At 37.8% G+C, this 23,911-nt stretch overlaps 2 protein-coding genes across 4 annotated transcripts in view; both read left to right on the plus strand.

The window, feature by feature from the left end:
- mst1rb (macrophage stimulating 1 receptor b) overlaps positions 1-2,076 on the plus strand; it is a 29,605-nt gene extending 27,529 nt beyond the window's left edge. For all 3 annotated transcript variants that reach the window (XM_067431624.1, XM_067431625.1, XM_067431626.1), the window contains one exon: positions 409-2,076. In XM_067431624.1, the coding sequence (XP_067287725.1) occupies positions 409-640 (232 nt within the window). In that variant the 3' untranslated portion in view covers positions 641-2,076. The remainder of the gene's footprint in view (positions 1-408) is intronic.
- Positions 2,077-10,834: 8,758 nt separating this feature from the next.
- camkvb (CaM kinase-like vesicle-associated b) overlaps positions 10,835-23,911 on the plus strand; it is a 146,324-nt gene continuing 133,247 nt past the window's right edge. Inside the window, exons 1-2 of the mRNA XM_067431388.1 lie at positions 10,835-10,866; positions 21,270-21,349. Coding sequence (XP_067287489.1) covers positions 21,348-21,349 — 2 coding nt within the window. The 5' untranslated portion in view covers positions 10,835-10,866; positions 21,270-21,347. The remainder of the gene's footprint in view (positions 10,867-21,269; positions 21,350-23,911) is intronic.

Consider the following 23,911-nt stretch of genomic DNA (forward strand, 5'->3'; position numbering starts at 1 on the left):
GATGCTGAAAATTCACGTTTGCATCACAAGAATAAACAAAATTTTAAAATATAGTAGAATAGAAAACAGCTATTATAAATTGTAATATTTCGCAAATATTTCTTTGTACTGTATCTTTGATCAAAAGCTGTAAATGTATTTCAAAGGGCAGAGTTGGACATTCTGGAACACTGTTATAATTAAAGGAATGGTTAGTGACTCAGTGTAGTAACAGGATGTGGAAACATGACCAGTGATGAGGTTCAGCCATGGAAATAAGTGTGAATGTGTTTGACTCAAGTTCATTTGGGGTTACTATGACATCAGATGCCTGATTTGCAAATACAGCATGACAAAGCGGTCACTTTTCAGGTGACTTTTGAGGTGAGCCAGTTGAGAGATGACAGACCCTCACCTTTCTATTTGCAGGTTTGCCATTATGTTACAGTGTTGGGACCCTGACCCTGAGAGGAGACCAACCTTCTCCACACTAGTGTCTGCTGTAATGAGTATTCTGTCCAGCCTAGAGGGGGAGCACTACATCAGTCTGAAGGTCACATATGTCAATCTGGACCAGCCCCGGCCCTACCCCGCCCTAACAGACTCTGCCGATGAATATGATTCGTCAGATGCAGATGATGCAGGCTCATTCTCTAGCTGATTGGCTAACTGGTTTGATACTCACTAAAAAGGAGTCTTTTCTGTGGCCTTGCTGACAAGACAGTAGGTGTGTTCGACTTGAAGTGGCTCTGCGCAGACCGATCGGTGTATGACATCAACGTACTGCGAGAGCGTTTCGAAAGCATACAAAAACACACTACACTCCTAAAGACTGTGCTTTAATGGAGACATATTATGCTTTTTTCTTTAGTGTGTAATGTTGCCGTTTGAGCACAAAAAAGGTCTGCAAGTTACAGAGCAAAAGTCCACTATAAAGGGAGTTATACTCTATATCAGTAAGCACTTAATCTGAACTAAGTTTCTGAATTCCCTGAAATGTCTTGATTGTAGTCTTGAGTTTTCTTCCAGGAATGTACACGTCACAATATCTCTAATTTAAAATCATAATTCCCGCCCGAAGGCATGCATAAAATGTTGTGTTGAAACTCGCGCTTATGGTAAGGGGCGTAACATTCACTAAACACGCCTGAAGCAGTTGACCAGTCACACTGGCCAAGCAGACCAAACAGAGCATGTTATGCTTTTCATAAGGAGTGGCTTCATAGAGAGGAACTAAATATATAATTACTGACAGACTGGAAAAAGAGGTGCTGCAACAGTGTCAAATATGTGAAAAATAATGTGCTTTGTGAACATTTCAAGTTGTTTGGAGTAGACTCCAAACCCAAGACTTTGTAAAAGCCCATAATGTTGCCTCTTTAAATAGCATGCTAGAATACTACTTAAACAGTACTATTTTAAAAGTATCCATGCTAGTGCACAGTATATGGATTTAATAGGGGCTTTCGCACTTAGCTATAGGACTTTGGACCCCAGCATGGTCTTTGAGGAACTCTGACGTTATGTAATCCGTAACTTACATCCTGCCATTCTGGTTTGTTTATGGGACTTTTATTTTGACGGCGTTCATGTTAGATATAACTGTTAAAGAAAGTAAACAGAATATAAAAAAGTATTATAGCATTTGGCTTGTGGTTGCTGCCCAATGTCGATATCTGAACAGAAATACATAATTATATTTTGCTCGTTCCCTTTAAGTCGTGTTAGATTTCCTCTTTAGCCTAAAGGTTGTGCAGTGCCCGGACTTCGGCGTCGGTCCATCTATCACTGTTTTCTGTACAAATATAGGCTATATAATCTGTGCGTGTTTACACAGCTTTTTAAAAATGGCGAGTGTCACGTAAGTGATGTAAGTGTTTCAACGTTCAACGTACACTTACATCACTGGTAGTTCCTTTTGTGTTGGGTTATGCCAAAGACTATATATAGGAAGATGGTACACCCCGATTATTTATGAATGGGAGACAGTGTAACACATTACATGGTGAATAAGCCCCACCTACTAAATGAAAGAGCCAATTGTTGATTAGTAAAGTCACGCGTCACTGCAGCTGCTGTTAGAAGCTCCGGTTGCTATATACATGACCGCTTCGAAGCAACATTTATGAGACAGTTGTTGTCAGATTTCATTAGGGATTTCAAATATGAAATTTAACCGTAAGCTTGGCGAACAGGTTTGGAGATTTTAGTTTTGGAGATTTCGAGAGTTGATTTTTTTCAAAAATGGCCACTGAGTGAAACGATTTGTCTTAAGGTGACTTTGGTCACTCTGCCATCATTGAATTATCGTAAATATGAGTTTCTTAGTTAAAATTTTTACATGAACAACCTCTCAAGTCTTATTTTCCACTGGGAAGCTTGGGGATAATTTTGATAAATTTGACATTTCTGAAGTAAAAGCTAATTTAGTCCTCCAAAAGGGTTTCCTATAACTAAAATGCAAACTCACCAAAAACTGTGTTCTATGAAAGGAAATATGCAATTGTTCCTCCGGTGCGTAAGCCCCTATTAGTCTTTTATAATGTAGCCTATTTTATCATTTTAAATTAAATGCAATCCAATGCAATGCACTTGACTCATTTTTTACAAATTAATGGAGATAGTTTATTATATGCCACATAAATATTGGAAATTTTATGTCTTAAATCTTAAAGTTATTTATCTATAGTTTATATGACAGGTCATATGTTGCATATAACAGGGCAAAACGCTTGCCATAGAGCCAAAATACTGCATGAAAGCTGTATGTTATTATACACACAAAGCATTAAACTCCTTGTAAATCTTCTGTTAATGAAGTTTTTGAAGTGCATAACTTTGAAATCAAGTCGACAGTAACAGCAGTTAACACATTTATGTTTCACACTTAAGCACTGTCCTCATTACAATACGTTTCAGTTGTAGAGGATGTATATTTTATTTATAAAACAGCTACATTTGTATGTGAATAATAATTTTCAGTATTTTCCTTTGTATAGGACTATATACCGGCACCACTTAATTTTGAAGATGTATTTTAATCAGTGACCCTTAACTTAGTAACAAACCTTTTGGTTTGTGATTATATCAGATGCTTGTACAGAAAAGGGATTGAGTGCACAATGTTTGGGATGAGTCAGCACTGAAAGGTGTTAAGCTGAATATATCACCGTGCTGTAGATATAGAGCCTGTAGAAATGAGTGAGAATTTGACATCTATGACGCACATCTCTAAATAAAATCCATTTTTGCCAAAGGTGGCAGTGTTTTAGTGTATGCTTAAGTTATCCTGGGTAATACTTTTTTTTAGGAACTTATTAAATAGTTAATGATTTTATACATTGTATTAAAAAGGTTTGTTCCGATGATATGACAATTTCTTATGGACTAAAATATGACCCTGTCATAACCAACATTAAATGTGTCTGCATATTGAAATGGGAGAGAAAAACGTATTTTGAAATCATATAAAGGTTTTATACCTTTGAGCTTGTGCTAGAGGAGAACACTAGGGGTCAGTAAAAGCCTTTTTGTGATGGAGAAAATATTAAATGGTTTGCAGCAAAATGAGCAAAAAAACAAAACAAATGATGATTCCCTTATATAATTATGCAGTTTAAATTCCAATATTTACTTTCAAAGCAATGTGGTTTTGTGTGTGTGTGTGTGTGTGTGTGTGTGTGTGTGTGTGTGTGTGTGTGTGTGTGTGTGTGTGTGTCTGTGTGTGTGTGTGTGAGAGAGGTGTTCAAGTCTTTTAATATCACTATATGAAAGTTTGAGTATATGATTCACTATGTGTTATATACTGTTATGCAGATACTTTATTCACTTTTAATGCACATACTATAAAACCTGCAATACTGAACTGACTGTGCAATTGCAAAACTTGTTGGCCGACAATGTCAGACAGAAAAATGTACGAGAACGAAAGAGAGATCCACATCGACAAAAGCCACAAAGAACTTTAGTTTAGAGGTAGTAAGTTTAGAGGTAGTAAGTCTCCTTCCAATAACAGAAGCCAATACAAATAAAACAGGAGGAAACAAACATCATAACGTTGTTTTTTTCCTCCCATGTCCCTCGCTCACTTCCTCTGTTACAAGATAAAAGAACCAAAGTAAATTCCCAGAAGATGCAGCCTTTGATTATGAGCTCGTATCTGCACCAGTGTCAAAAGTGTGTGTGTGTGTGTGTGTGTGTGTGTGTGTGTGTGTGTGTGTGTGTGTGTGTGTGTGTGTGTGTGTGTGTGTGAGAGAGAGAGAGAGCGCTGTAGACACAGGCTGCTCTCGCCGCATAGACACAACCTGCAGCCTTGAACCCTTTCATCATTTTCTAACAGCTCAGATTTAGAGCCTCTTGCTCTCAACACACATTTTTGTATGTTTGTGTTTTCATGTTTTATGGGGACTTTCCATAGACACAATAGTTTTTGTACTGTATATTATCCTAACCCTAATATACCATAATTCTGTATGATTTATAAGCTGTTTTCCTCAAAAACTTCCCCACCAAGCCTGCAGCACTCCTGTAAATAACTGAAGCCACGTGCCTCGATCGCCCCCAGGTGGTTGGTCCCAAACCCCCGCCCCTCCATGGATTCTAATGGATGCGAGTTTAGATTAAATAAACAATCAAATTGCACTTCATATTATTTTTTCTCAAAGTTGGTTTCTGTCATTTTAGGCAGCTTTAATTACGCTGATTTTAATTCGTGTTTTTTGTTTTGTTTTTTTGTTTTAAAATAAGTTTAGTTTTAGTTAGTTATTTGATGCTATGAAAAACGGGGATGTGACGTTCTGATTGACAGCTTCTCTAAGGGGACTTGTCACTGAGGCACCAAAAAAAGATTTTTCTACAAGCTGGAAAAACCAAACTTTTGGTCAGGCCAATCACATCACGTATAGAGTCGGTGGGCGGGCTTAACATAATGAAGGCAGAGGTTCTACATGGTTCTTCTAAACAAAGCAGCTGGCAAACAGCAGTCTCTCGAATCGGCTTTGGCCTCGCTCGACTGGAAGACTTGGAGTTACACTTTTCTTTAAGAAAAGAACAAAGAACGGCACTGAAGTCATTCTTAAAAAGGGAAGAGCTTCGTTTTGTTCACCATGTGTTCACGTTGCTCTGGGTGGTTGTAGCGCTAATTTTGTAGCGGAATTTGAAATCCCGCCCCCTCAGATTGAGCCCTGTCAATCAAGATGTTGGGTCTGGCTTGTCAGGCTAGACTTGTTCTGTATTTGCAAAAGTGTGGGCAGGCTTTTACTTCCTGCTCTCTAATGCACAGATTCCGGTCCAGAGATCACTACTAATCGCAGACTATGTCCCAAATGATGTCAGTGCCATATTTGGACCTCTGGAGTCATTACTTTCCTCAGCGGAAGCGAAAGTTGCGTCATCCATATTTTTTACAGTCTATGGCCTCTACATGGACAAAGATTTTAGATATTGCCATCTTTGTGGGGACATTTTGTCCCCATAAGGTAGTGGGCGGGCCCCGAGCAGGCTCTGGTCAAGAAGTAAAGACTCTTCCTGCAAAAGTTTTATAGCCAGTAATTCATTGTGGCAAAGAAGGATGAGCGGGTTGCATCCAGTTTTATCTGGATCTAGATTTGCGTTATCTCAATCATGCTGTAGCAAAGTTCAAGTGGCTCACACTCAAATAGATCGTGTCACAAATCAGGTCAGAGGACTGGTTTGTCACGAAAGATCTGAAAGATGCATACTTCCATGTATTCATCATTCCACGCAATGCACAGGAAGCCCCTGAGGTTCACTTTCAATGGGGGAGAAGCGTACCATTCCGTACTGCCGTTCGGTCTAGCTCTATCACCCCGCACTTTCATGAAATTTGAGGATGCAGCTCTGGTTCCTTTGCCTATGCAGGGTAATCGCATTCTTGCGACGACTTGCTGATCCTAGTGCAGTTCAACATCGAGACCACTTATCTGGGTGTGAGTTGGAATTCGGTAACCATGCAGGCTCATCTATCAATGCCTCGTAAAAGGGGTGAAGCTAGACCAGTCACTTCCCCAGTAGTTCGTACTAGGGTGGCGTGCTAGATTTGACCTTCGTATTACAAGGTCTTTCTGAGCCTCCCTTTGACCTGACTGAAGAAGTTCCTGAGAAGTTTCTCACTCTAAATACTAAATTTCTGCTGGCTATTATGCCTCTCAAGAGAATAGGAGACATTCAAGCCCTTTAGGTGGCACCCTCGTGCTTGGAATTTGCGCCCAGCATGGTTACGGCCTTCCTACACCCTAAGCCAGGGCTATTCAGATCTTGCCCTGGAGGGCCAATGAGGTGCAGAGTTTAGCTCCAACCCTGATCAAACACACCCACCTGTGATTTTCTAATGATCCAGAAGACATCGATTAGCATGTTCAGGTGTGTTTAGGGTTGGAGATAAACTCTGCAGCGCATTGGCCCTCCAGGGCAAGATTTGAATAGCCCTACCCTAGGGTATATTTCTAAGGTTACTAGCACTACTATTGTAAGACCAGTTATACTGCAGGCCTTTTGTCAACCTCCCTTTCAGACATTAGATCAGGAAAAGCTTGATCTGCTCTGCCCTCTGTGGGCATTAGACACTTATGTCCACAGAGCTGCCCTGTGGAGGAAAGCTAAACAAACTCTTCATATGTTTCAGGTCACCTACAAAGGGGTGCCTGGCATCTAAGCAGAGAATGATCAAGTGGGTGGTTGAGGCCATTCCACTTGCTTTTGAGGCGGCTGGTCAGCCTTCACCTTCACCTACAGGAAGTGTGTGATGCGGCATGTTGGTCCTCACGCAACACGTTTGTGAGGTTTTATGAACTTGACCTTAGCTTTTCACCGGGGGCACAGGTGCTCAAGGCCTAGTGCACAATGTTCACACGGACGGGCATCTGGTTCCTCTTGCAACATGGGTATTGCGTTCTCACAGCGATGACGCAGTGGGAGTTCCCTTGAAAGGGAAATTCATGAAAGGTTACGTATGTAATCATAGTTCCCTGAAGATGGATTAAGATGCTGCGTCGCCTTACCTTACTCCCTGCATACCCCTGATCTTCTTGCTTCAGTCTTATCAGAAGCTAAGTGTTTGTTGCAGGTGTGCTTTATAGTTTCCTGGTTGATGACGTCACCCATCTATGATGTTCCGTCACTCCATTGGATTGATTCCATACGTGCTTTACGATGCAATCACGCAGAGGCGTTCCCACAGCGATGACGCAGCGTCTTGTTCCCTCTTCAGGGAACTACTGTTACATACATTCCCTGCTGGGTATATCTTGTTTTACGGATTTTTTATATTTTTACTGAAAAACAACACACAAAAACTGATTAAGTCACTTTTGCAGTGTTGAGCTCCATAAGATGCTTTCTAGGAAGGCAGCTCATGAAGGCAGCTCACTAGGTTTTATTACAGAGCTCATTCAGAGTCATTAATGTCACATGGCTTTGATGATACATACTTCATTCTAATCATGAATTTTAATTGAACAAGATTGAAATCAAATCCGATTAAATTAGCTAGCGTGATAGATTTATGCCGCTGGTATTAGAAAGGGAGATCGATGAGGCTGGTCATAAACGCAAGAGGAGAGAGAAATTTGGTTTAGGTTGTTGTGTCCAAGAGAAAGACAGCTCCAGAGCAAACTTGCAAAGACAGAGAGGCAGGAGGAGAAAATCAAAGGCATTCCGGCGTGTGTGAGAGTTTGAAAACACGTCCAGGTTTGGGTTATGATCCGTAGGGATCCATTCCAGTGGAGTTGCTCTGACTCACTCATTACTGAACTCCAAACAAAAGTTCTATAGGTGCTGGGAGAAGTGAAGGCTGAATAAACCTAGACTCAGTCTGTCAGAGCTTCTGTCAGTTCCTCTTGTAGATGCATCCTGCATGTTTAATGGAAGCTTTCAATAATTTAGTTTCTTTTTTCGTACATAGGAGATAGGAAGGAAATATATACATATGTATCAGGATGTCTGATGGGTTTATTTATATATTTTTATTCTGTAATGATAACAAAATGGACAGTAATGTGGAAATTGGTCACATTATGTCAAAGGGCACATTTTGCTTATGGTTTGCATCTTCATTTTTTTATTTATAATTAATTATTTTCCCAACATGTGAAAGCTTGTGCACAAGTTGCAGATTCTGGTATAAATATATAAAAAAAGCCTTGGCATGTTTTTTAAAATATGGAACTTGCTCAATAAATATATCACTTGTACATTTATTTGGAGTTTAACAAGGAGCAGAGCTATGACCATTTTCATTTGCATATCGATAATCCCAGCTAAAAGGACACGTTCTTCTCAGAACTTTAACTATCAGGGTTCTGACAGAGTTCTCTCAAAAGATATGAACAAACATTATTCCGGTAACATTAATCGAGAATTTTTTTTTTTGAAAGTTATATGGTCTGTAATAATGCTCTCAAAATGTTAGTACAAAAACATAATTTATTTAGCCTGACATGGTCATACTCAATTCTAGTCAGAATGAGACTGAAACTGCTCCATTGGGCTGTGATTATGGGGCGTGTTTCAACCGAACCAGGAAAGATCTCAATTGGATAGACCTACAACCAATCAGAGCCACGGAGTGACGCATAACATAAGTTGTCAAATGTCAACAGAGCTCAACTGCACTGTGTTGCCAAGTCCACATATATTTCTGTGGGTTGTTTTCCATGTCTGCAGGCTGAAGCGACCTCAATTATGTGATGTAAAGAGCCAGGAATGCGAATTTTAAATAACACATTTTACTCCCCAAACTGAGCTCAAATGTTATGTGCGGGGCTGAGTTCGGCTGGCATCCAGGCATTCAGAAAATTTGTACTAAACAGCTTGATTCATATGGATTAGTTTTACGATCTCTAATAAACTTTTTGAGGCGTCACAGTGGTAGTTGCATAGCTGTCGTTTTGAATAACATGAGGGCAAGAAATGATGACAGATTTTTAGTTTTGGGTGAACTAACTCTTTAAATATTGATGTTAAATCCACTATGGTTTTACATAGAATTGTTCCAGTCTAAACAGTATTATACATGCAATTACATCAAAGTAACTTAAAATTCAATACAGAAAAATTAAGCGTAATCACTTTATTTTTTTCAAGAGAAAATTAATTAAATTACAGTGATTAATTACTGAGTAATGTACCCAACAGTAATGATGGAATGTTCCCTTAACATTCATACAAAACCAAGAAAAAATACTTTTAAAACATTCAGAGAACATTCAGAAATAACGTTTTCTTCAACTTAACTGAATGTTAGCAAAATGCTTTAGAACATATTTGTTAGCTAGGATTATGGTGTACTTTCGCACCATTTCAAGAACATGTCAGTAGTTAAAAAAATACATTAACTATAGGCTAAATGCATTGGGTCCTTATAATCAGAGGCACTAAATAATAACAAACCTTGTTAAATTCCTGTATTTCCCACAAGTTACATTTTTACAGGCAAGCTGAGCTCTGGGACAGACAATAATATGCAGATTTATGGGATAAAGGATTGTGCTGTCCTACGAAAACAGGAATAAAATGAGAGGCGAAAATGGAGGGATGAAATTCAGGACATGACTCCAGTAAACATCAAATCACTTCACAGATTGAAGCTGTTATAGCTTTGTTAGTTGGAAGAAGCGAGTATTAGATGATAGGCGAACTGTTGCAAAATGGAAATGCGATGCACATAAATATCCAAGTATACATGAACAATGAATGAACAATGAATGGCTGTGCAAAAACAGTTTGGATTTGGATTGATTTGGCATCATTTGAAAACAATTTGTGCCTAAAACCATTCTTGTTTGCTTGATGAGTCAGGGATTTTATCCTCTTAACAAATTAGGAAACGTTTTTAAAGACTAATCAAATTTGATGGTTGATCTAGGATGTCAATAAAAAATAATTATGACAGTCTTGGGATTGAATACTGGGAAACACTGCAATACACATGGAATACTGCATACTATTATATATATATATATATATATATATATATATATATATATATATATATATATATATATATATATATATATATATATATATATATATATATTAAATGTGCCATAATAAACAGTAGGCTGTTGTTCTCAATTACCTCAGTAGGCCTACCTCTTTAATTCTGCAAAATAAAAATAGTTACTTTGCATTTTTAATGCAATTTGTTTTGACTTTTGGGCATGCAGTTTGATTAAATGTAAAAAAAAAAAAAAAATGATGTGTGTAGTAGGCTAGTTTTTCTGCAACACTGAAAATGAATGGATTCACATTTTACACTGCTCATCATTTGCACAGTGTTAACATTTAGCCTAACTATAGCCTAATAAAATAAAAAATAAAACATGTGAATGTAACCATGCTTTAACTTCCTCATTTCCACTTTCCAGTCGAAATAACCGAACATCTAACTGTCCAAACGTTTATAAAACATTACAGCTATAAAAATTAAATTATTTTATTTTACACAGGGTTAACAATTATGTGTTTCTAATTCTGTGGCACCACTATCAATGCCTAAACGAATCTGCAGCGGTTATGTGGCACAGCAATCATGTGGTACAAGTAGGCTACAACAACCCGTACAAAGGAGCTCAAGCTGTGTACGAGCTGTATACAATGATCAGAGCGCTTTTTACTTTTACGCTTTTGAGGTTTTAAAAAAAAGTCGAAATCAGTAACGTTAATTGCGGTAATTACCAGTAGATACAACACGTAGCCGTTCGTTAGTCGTTGATAGTGGTGCCAAGAAATTGATCATTCCCAGTCCTTCTGAATATATCGTCGTGTTGTCATTTTTGAATGCAGCACACCATCCTCATATTATAGCCTACACTCCCGACTGTTCGATAAAGTATTTTTTTTCCTGAATGGATTTTTTCAGACTAAAAGGTAAGAATGAAATTTTCTCTTCACTCCAATTGACGCGTTTCCCGTTGCCTCGTGACATTTTCCCACCTCGCGCTAAAACGAGTGTGTTTTCGTGACTGCATCGTTTCATCACGTTTGGAAACACAATGCGGGTTTAACACCTGAAAAGCAGTACTCATCCTGCCCCGGGGCAGAGTTTTATAACCCCGGGTAAAGAGAATACAGGCCTGACTCTGGCCGCACGTTCATAAAGACAATTTTCATGTTGGCTGCGTGAACGAGACATTTCGAGATGTAACTAAACGAGGATGTCAATCCCAAAAACACAGTGTGAATGTAATGTTACTGGAAGAACATTTTGTTCATAACTTTGAGAGAACATTGCCAGAAAATTATATATAAATTCTGAGATCATTTTATGTTAGCTGGGATGTACCATATTTCAAACGTCAATAATTAGAAAATGTACCTCAACCAATTACTTGTTCTTTCACTTATTTCATCTGACAACTTTAAAATGAATTAATTTGAATGATATCTAAAATGTATATTTGTGATGGCGTCCTCATATTAGCAGTCATAGTGATTCAGAGAAACAGACTAGTAGCAGTTATTGTATTCTCAATGCATGAAGACACGCTTGATCTGATTGTGAAGCCCTGTTGTGTAAGGTTGATTGGCATCACCTCCCAAAGCAGATCTATCGAGAATCTCATGTGAATCTACATGCATTTGAATTGCAGAAATAAACTTGTTTTTCTCAAGCCTAAAATAATCATTATACAACGTCTTTCTTTCCCCCAAAACCAAACAGAGAAGACAATTGAAAAGCATCTTTGAACTATTCTGGACATTACGCCTGATATTACTTTTGTGCATTGTTAGAAAACCACCAACCAGCAAGATGACTAATATAGCTTGTCATGACTACTAAATATTACATGAACACATTCACGGAACATAATCTAATCAGCAAAATCAATCTCAAATAATATTTAGTTGCAATTGGTGAAATTTATTCACATGGGTATAATGTTCATATATTATGTAAGGAATTTCTGTATTTCTTAGTATTTGGTGGACTTTTGAACCCTACTATATGCTAGTCTTAATGCAGAACCCTTAAAATATCTTTGGAGCATTATGTAGATCAGGCACTTGCTTCCATCAGTTTAAATACGGTAAATCCTACGTCTTTAAGCTTTTGGCTGGCGCTCATTGCTAGATGAAATAAGACATTAGAACTCATCACAGTCTCAGATTTATCAGTATCTAGAGGGGCATTAGCACCTCTCTTAGCTTGTGATGAAGAGCGGGAGTGACAGGAAATCATTGTCTTGGCCAGTCTGCTCCATCTGAGAGTCAGTGGATGGGATGGGGGAGATCTCTCGAGGTTACTGAGGGTTGTGTTGGAATTGGAGACTTCATTTCAATGTGTGTTTGTGTGGGTGTTGATAACAGAAATGTGAAATATCACAGGTACTATAGTTGTTATCGCTGTCATCAGTTAATGCAGTCTAGTTCCTTTCAGATCAGACCTGTACAGATCAGTTGGCTTCAACAAATATAAAAAGGAAATAATTTTGTGATGCTGTATAAGCAAGTACACAATATACTAAAAGTGTCTGTCTGGTCTGTCTGTCTGTCTGTCTGTCTGTCTGTCTGTCTGTCTGTCTGTCTGTCTGTCTGTCTGTCTATCTATCTATCTATCTATCTATCTATCTATCTATCTATCTATCTATCTATCTATCTATCTATCTATCTATCTATCTATCTACACCACCACCACCACCACCACCACCTCAGGTGTGCATTATTTTTCTAATAATTCAACGGCCCGTCATCAATTATTCCTAATGTTAGGGTTGAGCTACATATACATACATAACAATACAGTAAGAAAAAAATAAATATGGCTGCTTTAAAACAAGGGCATGAGACAAAGACATACAAAACAACCACCTGGCTCCAGTCACTTGATGAAAAAAGCTGTTTTCTGGCTTGAGATTTATGCAATCTGTCCTATATTCAACAACTTAGAAAGGTTAAAAGCATTGGGGTTTCACACTTTGTAAATCACAACAGAAGCCTCATTCCAGTATAAATAACAGCAAACTGATATACTTCCTCTGACCATTATGAAACTTGCAAACCTCAACACTTTAAAGATTAAAAGGTTTTCTTTGTGGCACAAAAACATTTTGTTTGCTAAAAAATCATTTAGCTGATGATATAGACAATCAGATGTTTTCTAACTTTATGGCATTTGATATTATTAATAGTGTTAGTTAATACACTTGCATGAGACAAATATCTAATACATGTATCCAAAACAATCTTATGTTGTACTGTAATATGTTATTACAGTTCTGACTATACAGAATTAAAAGGGGTCATGATGACATTAGAAAACAAATTTGATCTTTTGACAATATATCTTTGTTAATACGATTAGACCATCCTGCAAGTTTCATAGCTTAAAGCATTCTCCTCATTATAAACAAAATGTTTATTTAATCAGGTTCAATTTAAATGAAAAACAAGCCCCTCTCAAGCTACACAGTCTCATAAAAACATTATGCATGTGATTATGAGTAGCATGTTGTTTACTGTGTGCTCTAATCTTTCTAAAAATAAGTCAGTGTTGTTCTCTCATTCAAACAGGCCATGCTGTTTTTAAGCCCATATAACCAATGTTCTCTCTCGACCCCACTGACACAGCCTGTGACTGCTGGGAAAACAGCAGCGCTACTCTCACCTATGTGATGGGTTTGCTGGAATACCACACCAACAAGTTCGCTCTTCACATTCACATCCATATTTAATATGGGGAGCTAGCTGCACTGCCACCTGTCAAGTACCACACACACACACACACACAGGCACACCCGTGTACGTACACACACACACACACACACAGGCACACCCGTGTACACACACACACACACACACACACACACACCTGACCCCTGTGGGTTTGCAGAGGGAGATAAGGGCTCTTGTGGGCATCAAACTGAAGCTGAAAGAGTTGCATGGGTACTGTTGGTTCTTTACCAGTCAAGAATTAGATTATATAAACCCGTCTGTATGCTTGTCATGAGCAAGAGTTCTTCTATGCATAAGTTCAATAATGACGTCAATGCTTTTTGATTATGTACTTTATAGCTGTTAGATTTCTATTTCTAGTAACGTTGGTAAAAAGAACACACTGTCCCCCTTCAAAAACATAATCTCACATAGTTTATCTTTTACCTCTGGAATTCAATTACAGATTAGATGCTGGAGAGAATATGTTTTGATCGAAGAGGTCTCTTATGAGTAGTGGAGGAAAGAGAGAATATAAAGTTTTAGTTTACCAATATTTTGCTGCATTCTGTTAAGTCTTGCACATTTAATGCAGCGCACTGAACCTCATCCCTGCTAACAGGAAACTTTCACAGAACATTCTGGCAAGGTTCTCTCAACATTATGAACAAACGTTCAAGTAACATATTTAACATTCATTCAAAGTTAGCTGATGTTCTCAAAACATTAAAGTAAACATTTATAAAGTACATCGTTCATAGATTTGTTTCTTCTTAAATGCTTTAATTGTACGATTATCTAACTTTTTTCTTTTTTCAAATGTCATAACTGGTTCAGACTGTTCAGAGAACATTACAAAAGTAATGTTCCCATAATGTTTGCAAAATTAGAAAATAGACTGTTCCTATAATGTTTTCTGTAATGTTAACATAACCAAGAAAAACATAACCTGTTTTTAAAACATTTAAGAAAACCAGACATTTTGTATGGAGCCCCACACATGACATGCGGGGAAAAATATGGATATTGTGGCCATGAATTAACAATTCATTACTTACTAATATGTCAGCATGTTTTACTAATTAGTTCCCTGGTTTTAAGTAAATTATCAAGTTGCTAAGGTGGGCTAAGGAAGTAACAGTGGTGAACATGCGGTTTGTTGTGTATGGGGCTGCATAGCCGCAGACCAGTGAAGGTAGAAAAACCTTTCCTTTCTCTGATGGTGACAATAGTGGGCACTTGAGCATCAGAACTGGACCATGGAGCAAAGGAAGAAGGTGGCCTGGTCTGATGCGTCATGTTTTCTTTTACATTACGTGAATGGCTGGGTGAGTGTGCGTCACTTATCTGGGGAACACACGGCACCAGGATGCACTATGGGGAGTAGGCAAGCCGGTGGAGGCAGTGTGACGCTTTGGGCAATTTTCTGCTGGGAAACCTTGAGTTCTGCCATCCATGTGGATGTTACTTTGACACGTTCAACCTACCTAAGCTTTGTTACAGAACATGTACACCCTTTCATGGAAACGGTATTCCCTGGTGGCTGTAGCCTCTTTCAGCAGGATAATGTGCACTGACACAAAGCAAAAATAGTTCAGGAATGGTTTGAGGAGCACAACAACAGGTTTGACTCGTTGACTTGACCTCCAAATTCCCCAGATCTCAATCCAATCGAGCATCTTTGGGATGTGCTGAAGAAACAAGTCCGATCCATGGAGGCCCCAACTCGCAACTTACATTACTTAAAGGATCTGCTGCTAACATCTTGGTGCCAGATACCACAGCACACATTCAGGGTGTATTGTAGCTTGTGTGGCCTTCAGATTAGCTCAAGAACAGGGTGTCGAGAGCTTCATGGAATGGATTTCCATGACTGAGCATCTGCATCCAAGCCTTACATCACCAAGTGTAATGCAAAGCGTCGGCTGCAGTGGTGTAAAGGACACCGCCACTGGACTCTAGAGCAGTGGAGACGTGTTCTCTGGAGTGACAAATCACGCTTCTCTGTCTGGCAATCTGATGGACGAGTCTGGGTTTGGCAGTTGCCAGGAGAACGGTACTTGCCTGACTGCATTGTGCCAAGTGTAAAGTTTGGTGGATACAACCCACTAAGGACTTATGAGCTGCTGGGTTGGTGATCTGATTTGGTGATTTTTTTTTTTTTTTTTTTTTTTTGCGGATTAATGTAGCTCATTTTTGGAGAAACAGGAATATATTCTGCTTGTTCTTTAAAGCTGGATAATTTCAGAATGAACTCATTTTAAAAAGTTATTTTGACAGGAAAATACAACAAAGAATATTGTTTACATGTAGCGTGTTGATTCTGTGCAGTATATGAGACTCTCGCTCTCTCTCTTTGCATGTGAGAAACACAGCATTCTTAGCAAAGCGACGGCAAGTCGTGCACCATCACACTAGAGTTTAGGAGACCAGGGACAGTTGTAACAGGGGACGGTTGTAACGCCTTATATTCCAATCAGAGATGACCTGGAGTGATGACACTCACTCTGCACATGCTCAGTTACTTTCCCTACATTTTTTTCCAAAAAGGGAGTCACATTTGAAACTTCCTGATGGAGTTATCCACAAAAGGTGTACTTTTCTTTCTGATGTACTTTTTTGGATGTTATGTACTCTTTTTTTTTTTGTGTCGTGTATGAAAAAAGGTACTCGTTACTTAAAAACATGAAATTAATAGTCACAATAACATTTTTGATTATAGAACTGATTCATTATTTTAGACATGTTACAACCGTCCCTGTACACTGGGGCGGTTGTAACAGTGGAGAGACTGTATTAAAATCAATTTTGCAACCTGTACATATTTCATAAAAGCACTTAAATACATTGTTTCAGAAATTGACATACTGAAGTTTATAACATAATAAATTGGTTATTCCAGTATGCATTTTTTTTTGGATCTATTGCTAAAAATTGCAATAAGTGTTAGTACTGTCCCTGGTCTCCCTACATACAGAAGCTTGACGGAGAGGGAAACTCAAGCACTCAGTCAGAGTGTTCAGTGAGTGAAAAATATATCTTTGCTAAACTTACCTAACCTCTAACACACACACACACACACACACACACACACACACACACACACACACACACACACACACACACAAGTGAGTAAATTCTAAGATTTGATTAGCCAATGGCTAATGATAGACACTATTTAGTCACCCAGAGAGAAGATTTAGTCGCATTGTAGAGTGTTGTCATAACTGAAATGTTAGCTTCATTATTATTTTTGTTAGCTTTGATACACACACCAGGGTGCAGTATAGTTTTCACACTCCCTCCAATCACTTAAGTTGTACTCAATTTTTACACATTCTTTATTTGATGAATAAAATGAGAGAATAAACATGCTCATGAGGCATCATTAGTTAGCCTCATCATTAGGTGTTTAAGCTGCCATTGGTGATGCATGGTGCCATCAGCTTTCAAATTATCTTCCTGTAGATTTATATACAAATGTTAATTATTCAAGCTAGACATGCTAGTTTGTTAAATCCAAAGCTAATCCAACACATTTTGCATTTGAATGCCTGAAGCTGTCATTGACAGGCAGTAAGTTCAGAGACACAGCGTTTGTGAATCAATGGTTATTGACTAGCATGTTGAAGATCACTGCAGGATTGCTTTTTAACTAGGCTCTGTAAAACTAGCCAAGTCATTCCTACAGCACATTTTCACGTTCTGATAATATATTTTGTAATTGTGACTTCTGTTCTGGGTTGCAGTTTAATTTGAATTATGAGTATCATTATAGGAATTTTGACAATGTTGACGTCTGTATAAAAAGTTTTTAGTACGTCACTGTAGTGTAAACATACCATATAAAATTGTTCTGTTTATCATGTTTTTGTTCCAGTTATCCTGAGTGTTACTTTAAAGTCACAATATGTAATTTTTTGCTGCTAGAGGTCACTCATTCAAAACTAAATGAAAAAAATGAAAAGATTCCACGGAGCTTTTATAATGCTGCAGACAACCTTTAATGCTCTGCCATGACACTTTAAGCCTGACATTGATTGGCCTATAGAGGGCGCAACAGGATGACCCATTTCCTGACAAGCACACTCCATTTTCAACAATTAAAATGACAAATAAACACATACTCGGAGACCTCTCCACAAGATATGTTTGATAATGCCACCTGGATGCTTAAATTGACCGGGAGAATGCTGGTTTTAAACAGCTTAATATACACCCAAGTTAATCGACGTTCTAAACTAATGCATACTGCATACTAGGGGTGTCCCCGACTAAGGATTTATACATTCGAATCAGAATTTTCGAATCTCTCTATGGTCGACTGATAGTCAAATCATCTATGTGTGTGTAAACCATAGACTGGAAAAAATAAGCGGTATAAACGGGTTGGGAAGGGCATTACACTAGTCAGCAGGAAGCTAAGACTATTTTTATTTTACTATTTTTATTTTTATTTTACAACACTTTGAGTGCGCTTATATGCACGTTCTTAAGCCGATTGTGCCTAAACGGGGGTCACACACCGGACTGAAGCTCAGCGCCGTGTCTCAGGGATCTCACACCAGGCTGACGTGAACATTGTATACGCCTGAGCTCAATTTTGAATCGACTTCTGACAGAAGAGCTGCACGATGAGTGTATCTTGTAGCACAGGGTGAAATCAGTATGTACATTCACGATTTGAGGGAAATATACATTTAATCGCCGCGGACAGGCGTCGAATGCCGCTGTCGGTGTATATGTGTTCAATTTTTAAAGGAGCGGCGCATCAGTTGCGAAGCTCAGTGCCTTTAAAGGGGCGATCGGTCAGTGCCGCGAGTCCCGTGACACGTCTTTATAACACTTATATTGAGCACCCCCATATTGCCAAAATGGTATGATCCTCGTTTCATAACACCCGCGAAGATTCCACCATGAGATCAGGGGTCGAATCTGGTTCTGCATATCGATGCATCGAATCTTCGACTATTAGGGGTCACCCCTACTGCATACATTGTAACGCGGAAACACGCACACACACGGCCCGCACAGATTGCGCCTGTTACACACAGAATCACTCAGTACCACAGGAACACTGTTTCTGTGATTTATAAATAAAATAGCTTAGAAACTGAAAAGTTTTAGCATATATTTTTTGATAAATAAAATCCACAGATTCATGAGTAGTGTCTCTCTGCCAGTTAAAATTAATTCACACACAATCTCTCACTAATGCTACTTTATCCGTATCTGGGTCAGTATATTCCTCGCACATTTTTGCTCATTCTGAATCAAAGACAAAATAACTGATAAACAAAAGCTTATGTAGGAGAAATAACCTTTTGACAGCGCTGTGTCAGCTGTGCACAAAAAACCCTGTTCAGTCACAGCTCGAGGTTCAGGCTTATTTCTTCATTAATGACGTCATCATCAACCAGTCAACGTTGACTTGACTTTCATCACATAAATGCTGACAACAAAAAAAATACAGTTTTTTATATGACAGTTTTATCATATTAGATACATTATTTGAGTGTGTTGAAAGTTATAATGCCGGGACGTTAGGCTGTCCCAATTTGGGCTTTTGTCTTTTGTTTCCGTATGCATTTACTTTGGAAAATTCAATATTTAAGCCCTATATTTGTCAGTATCAGATAATGCCATCTTATTATATTGCTTGACATATAGCTCTTAACATATAGCTTTGAAGAGTTAGCATAACGGTTAACCGCTACACAACGGAAAACTTCAGCAAACGTTTTAAAAGGTAAAATTTTCATATATTAAAAGATGCCCTAGAATGAGTTGAAACCATATTTTAAATTGTTCTCTGATATCTAAATAGAGGATATGTGGCTTATTTAAGGTCAAATATTGTCAGATATAATTTACAGGTCCATTTACAACAATAGGAATTGTCACTAGAATGAAGTTTTTTTTGCCTTATTTGGAAGGGTCATTAATATTAATGTTGAGCTCTGCTCTGATTGGCTCATTTCAGTAGCTCACACAAGTGCGGTTATTCAGCAAACACAGTCGCAAACAGCACAAATGGCTCGCGAGTGCTGACAGAACACAGACAGACTGAATGCCACAGAACAGAAGATCTCAAATGGAGATTGCTGAAATGCAGCTTACTTGATTAGTGGTGTTTTCAGATCATCCGCATGCGCGCGAGAGAGAGCTCGTGTGCACATGGTTGCCAGATTGCACGTTTAAGTAAAACACCGGATATAATATAATATAAAAAAATGATAACTCTTCTTCCTATATTTTTCTCTTTTCCCTTCCTATTCTAGCTTTTGTTACTCTGAGTAATATCCAAAACTTTGTATTTAAGGCATTTTTTAAAGAGTGCGGCAACCGCGAGCATGAACACTCGAACGCTCCTTGAAGTCACAGCAAACTAAAAACTTTGAAATCAGTTGGAAAAGTGCTCACCTCCCCTGCACAGCCTGGAACATAACATTTATATCCATGATCTGCCGTTTTCACTATATTGTCTTCTTCACAATACCTGTTTTCCATTCTAGGGCACTTTTAAACATTAAAAGATGAACAGTGGTTATGGTAGCTAATGTCTACTAATCTAAAATTAAAAATAAATTTTCGATCGACGAAAGAGAAAACTCAAAGCTGCATTTCAGGAAATCCGGCAGGACCGTTAACTGTCTTTACAGCTAAGAGTTACCATGGATACATGCTGTGCATACCGTTATAAAGCGCATCAAATGCGGGCATCCTCCAAAAGTCTGCTAGTGACTGTGACATATATCCCAGTGGCTTCTCAAACAAGAAAAAAAATGTAGGATGGGACTTGATTGGATGGTTGTTATTTGCTATATTGCTGTGATGTCATGTGAGTGACAGGTTGCCCCGCCCTCATGCCAGTAAACACATCATGAAAGAAGAGATGAGATGAGCTGCAATAGGGGAAGTTATTTGGATTTTAAATTACAAGGGCAGATGATTTTACAAATGATGTGCACAGATAAATCAATGGCTGCGTTTACATGCACACCAGTAAGCTGATAACTTCGAAAAATCAGCTTATTGAAATAATCAGTTTTCCCCGTTTACATGCAAACCAGTAAACTGACAACGCAAGTAAACCGCATTTACATGACTTTATTAATAAACCGGGTTATTTCCTTGTAGTGACGTCAAAAATAATAATGTCCGTATATCTGACTCTGAGTTTTTCAAATGTTACGTCAGTTGTGATGTTAAATAAAGCGTGAACCGTGTCAGCGGGAGATTTACGGCTCATATTAACCCTTATGCAGTTATGAAGCGTTTTGACTGAACCTCTTCTACTTCTGCTACATGTGATGAGAATAACACATCTTTACAATTTTCTGGGTCTTAAACGAGTCTGCGTTTGTGATATATGTCCTTATTTCATGCAAAACGCTAGCTCGCTCTGTCTGGATGCGTTTAAATCTGCTCTAAGTTTGCGTTTTTTTGCGTCACCCATCACACATGCAAACTTCAATAAGCCGACAGAAAGCAGGTTAATGCGTTTACATGCAGCGCGAAATCAAGGTATTGTTTGGTTCCTCCCTAATTAAGTTGAAGAGTATTTTCAACTATCATTTTATAAGTGCTCTCATTATCTATCTTTTTTTTGTGTGCAGTATCCCTTTAACTAAAGGCCTTGATGACATCATCCAGGAAGTGACATCACTTTGGATGGAAAACAATGGCGCAAACATATGTAAGTCTGAGCAATGGATTTGAAGCAATCTGTGGTGTTTTATTTTATTCATTGATTTGTCTCTCAAAAAAGTTTAATATTGTTGTTTCAAAATGTCAAAAAATGTTTTAAGTGATTTAAATGAACTTACCGTAAATTTAATTAACAGTTAATGATTATATTGAACTCTTTATTCTGTTAGGGGCAAGCTGTTGATAATGTTTTGTTGCCATTGTGTAAAAGTCTCTGAGCTCTACCAAAGCATATTTGGGTGGTTTAATTTTATAATTATATTGCATAAAAGGAATGACCAGAAATACTTTGCTTCTCATACAGCCTTTACTGTTTGTGTTATTATGCTGAAAACAGGTTCATTATGATTAGTTATGTTAAGTGATACAGTACATAAAGTATAAATTCCTAAATTCAATCTGTTCATCATGTAAAGCAATTGTGTCTCTTCAGAAAATTTAGACTAAACCGCTCAATTCATATGGATTAGTTTTATGATCTCTTTATGAACCTTTTGAAGCAAGCAACAGTGGTCGTTTTTTTTTAAAGACAATCAGAGAAGTCAACTAGTCATTAAGGTGATTTGGAAGAAATATGCACATTTGCACACCATTAGCGAGATCTCAGATCATCCAATTCATCAGCCCTGCGGGAAAACAGCAGAAAGGAATGCAGACAGCAGCAAAATGTCATGGTGTTCTGATTAGCCGTATGTCATGCAAATAAAAGTGCTGCTTTCTCATATGCCATCCTGTGCTTTGACATTACCTTCGTCTTCTGTTCGCTTAACAATAATGCCAAGAGGATAAAGTACTGTCAGTGCGAGTGTGGGTCCTGTTGCTCCGCTAGTTACTCTGGTCGCTCATTAAAAGTCTGTTGAGTCATGCATATAATGATATATTCTGCAAAACCACTCGCATTCATACCACAGTCTTGAACCCCCATCCCTGTAGGTTTGTTGAACAATAACTTGGTAATGTAGCTCATAATCTCTCTACGTCTTGCTGACATGAGGAAACTGATGTTATATAATATGTTTACAGAGTGAAATACTGAAATGTGCAGGACACAATGTGGGGAATTCATCAAGAATGAATGATGATGATGATGGCGTTTAATTGTTCGCATTATTTTAGCACACGATTCACTAAAGGAATTATGCAAATAGGTAGTGTGCCGCAAACACCACAACAATTTAATTTGCAGGCCAGTTTTGAGTGATAGTTTGTAGGAAACAGTTGAATACAGTTGTTTAAGCCAAGTTTTGTTTTCCTTTAATATTCTTTTAACGTTGATGAATGAAAACAGCAATGTGAATTGCTGAATGCTCCCCATTGATTTTTGTGAGTGATCTAATTGGTTCTTTTTTATTGTGAACTCATTAAATCAACACTATTAATCACGTAATGGAGAGCATGTTTATAAGCCAGCCTCTTTAACACATGTTCTCTTTATATCAGGATTATGAAACTAATTATCAGAGGAAATTGTTGGATTGTTGAGTTTTGGATTGAATTCAGGGTTCGCCTCAGGGCAGATCCTACGGGCCTGTGTTACTATTTGAATGCAGAGTGTTTTGTTTCCCTTTGCCAAGTTTAAAGGAACGATTTTTTTAAAGCAGTGTTAAAGTTATCAGTAAATTATAATCTTTCAGAAACTGCAGATATTTGCGCATTGTATGAAATGTTAAAAATGTAGGTCAGTCGAAGAAAGTTATTTGGTTTCAAAATACAGATTTCATCACTGAAAATGAGCTGATGTGAGTTGGAAATATAAATCTTGGCTGTCACACTGTCTCGAACTGTCATATCAGATTAAGACGCCAGATCTCATCCAAGCTTATATATATATTCCTTCGCCCTTCTGAGAATCCCCTCTAGTATCTGTCAACCTCCCCGTATATGAACCCTGGAAATGTGAGGAAGTATGCCACTAACATTATTCAGTCCTCTTGCTTAGGTTGAAGTCATTACAAAGTGCCCTTGGTCACCAGACCCCTCCCCCCACCTCTTACATTGTCTCTGATTTATTTGGTTTGTTATGCTGCCAGTTCAGAGCCTGGCTGGTGAGTATGTGGCACTTACTAAGACGAATCGTTCTATAAACAAATTTAGTCTATTAATATGAATTCTGCATAGTTTTAGTAAGGAAAGCTTCTATATAATGTGTTGCTGGCACAATAATACAATTTATATATATATATATATATATATATATATATATATATATATATATATATATATATATATATATATATAGTATACTGTATTATTATTTGTTTTGTATATTGTATAATTATAGTTTACAATATATGGTGCTTATTCAAAAAACCCTGAAAATAAAGTTATTATACTTTATTATTCAGTATTTAATAGAATAATTGCATGCAAGACAAGTCTACGGTCTACTACTATATTTGAACTAGGGATGCACCAATATGAACATTTTGGCCTATACCGATAACCAATAATTCTTTGTATTTGAAAATCGATAACCAAAATATATTACCCGATAAATCAAAAGCCAAATTTATATAATTTTTTTTGAAAGCCTGATTAAAAACAAACAAAA

The sequence above is a fragment of the Pseudorasbora parva genome, chromosome 22, assembly GCF_024679245.1.
Source record: "Pseudorasbora parva isolate DD20220531a chromosome 22, ASM2467924v1, whole genome shotgun sequence".
In the NCBI taxonomy this organism is placed as follows: Eukaryota; Metazoa; Chordata; class Actinopteri; order Cypriniformes; family Gobionidae; genus Pseudorasbora; species Pseudorasbora parva.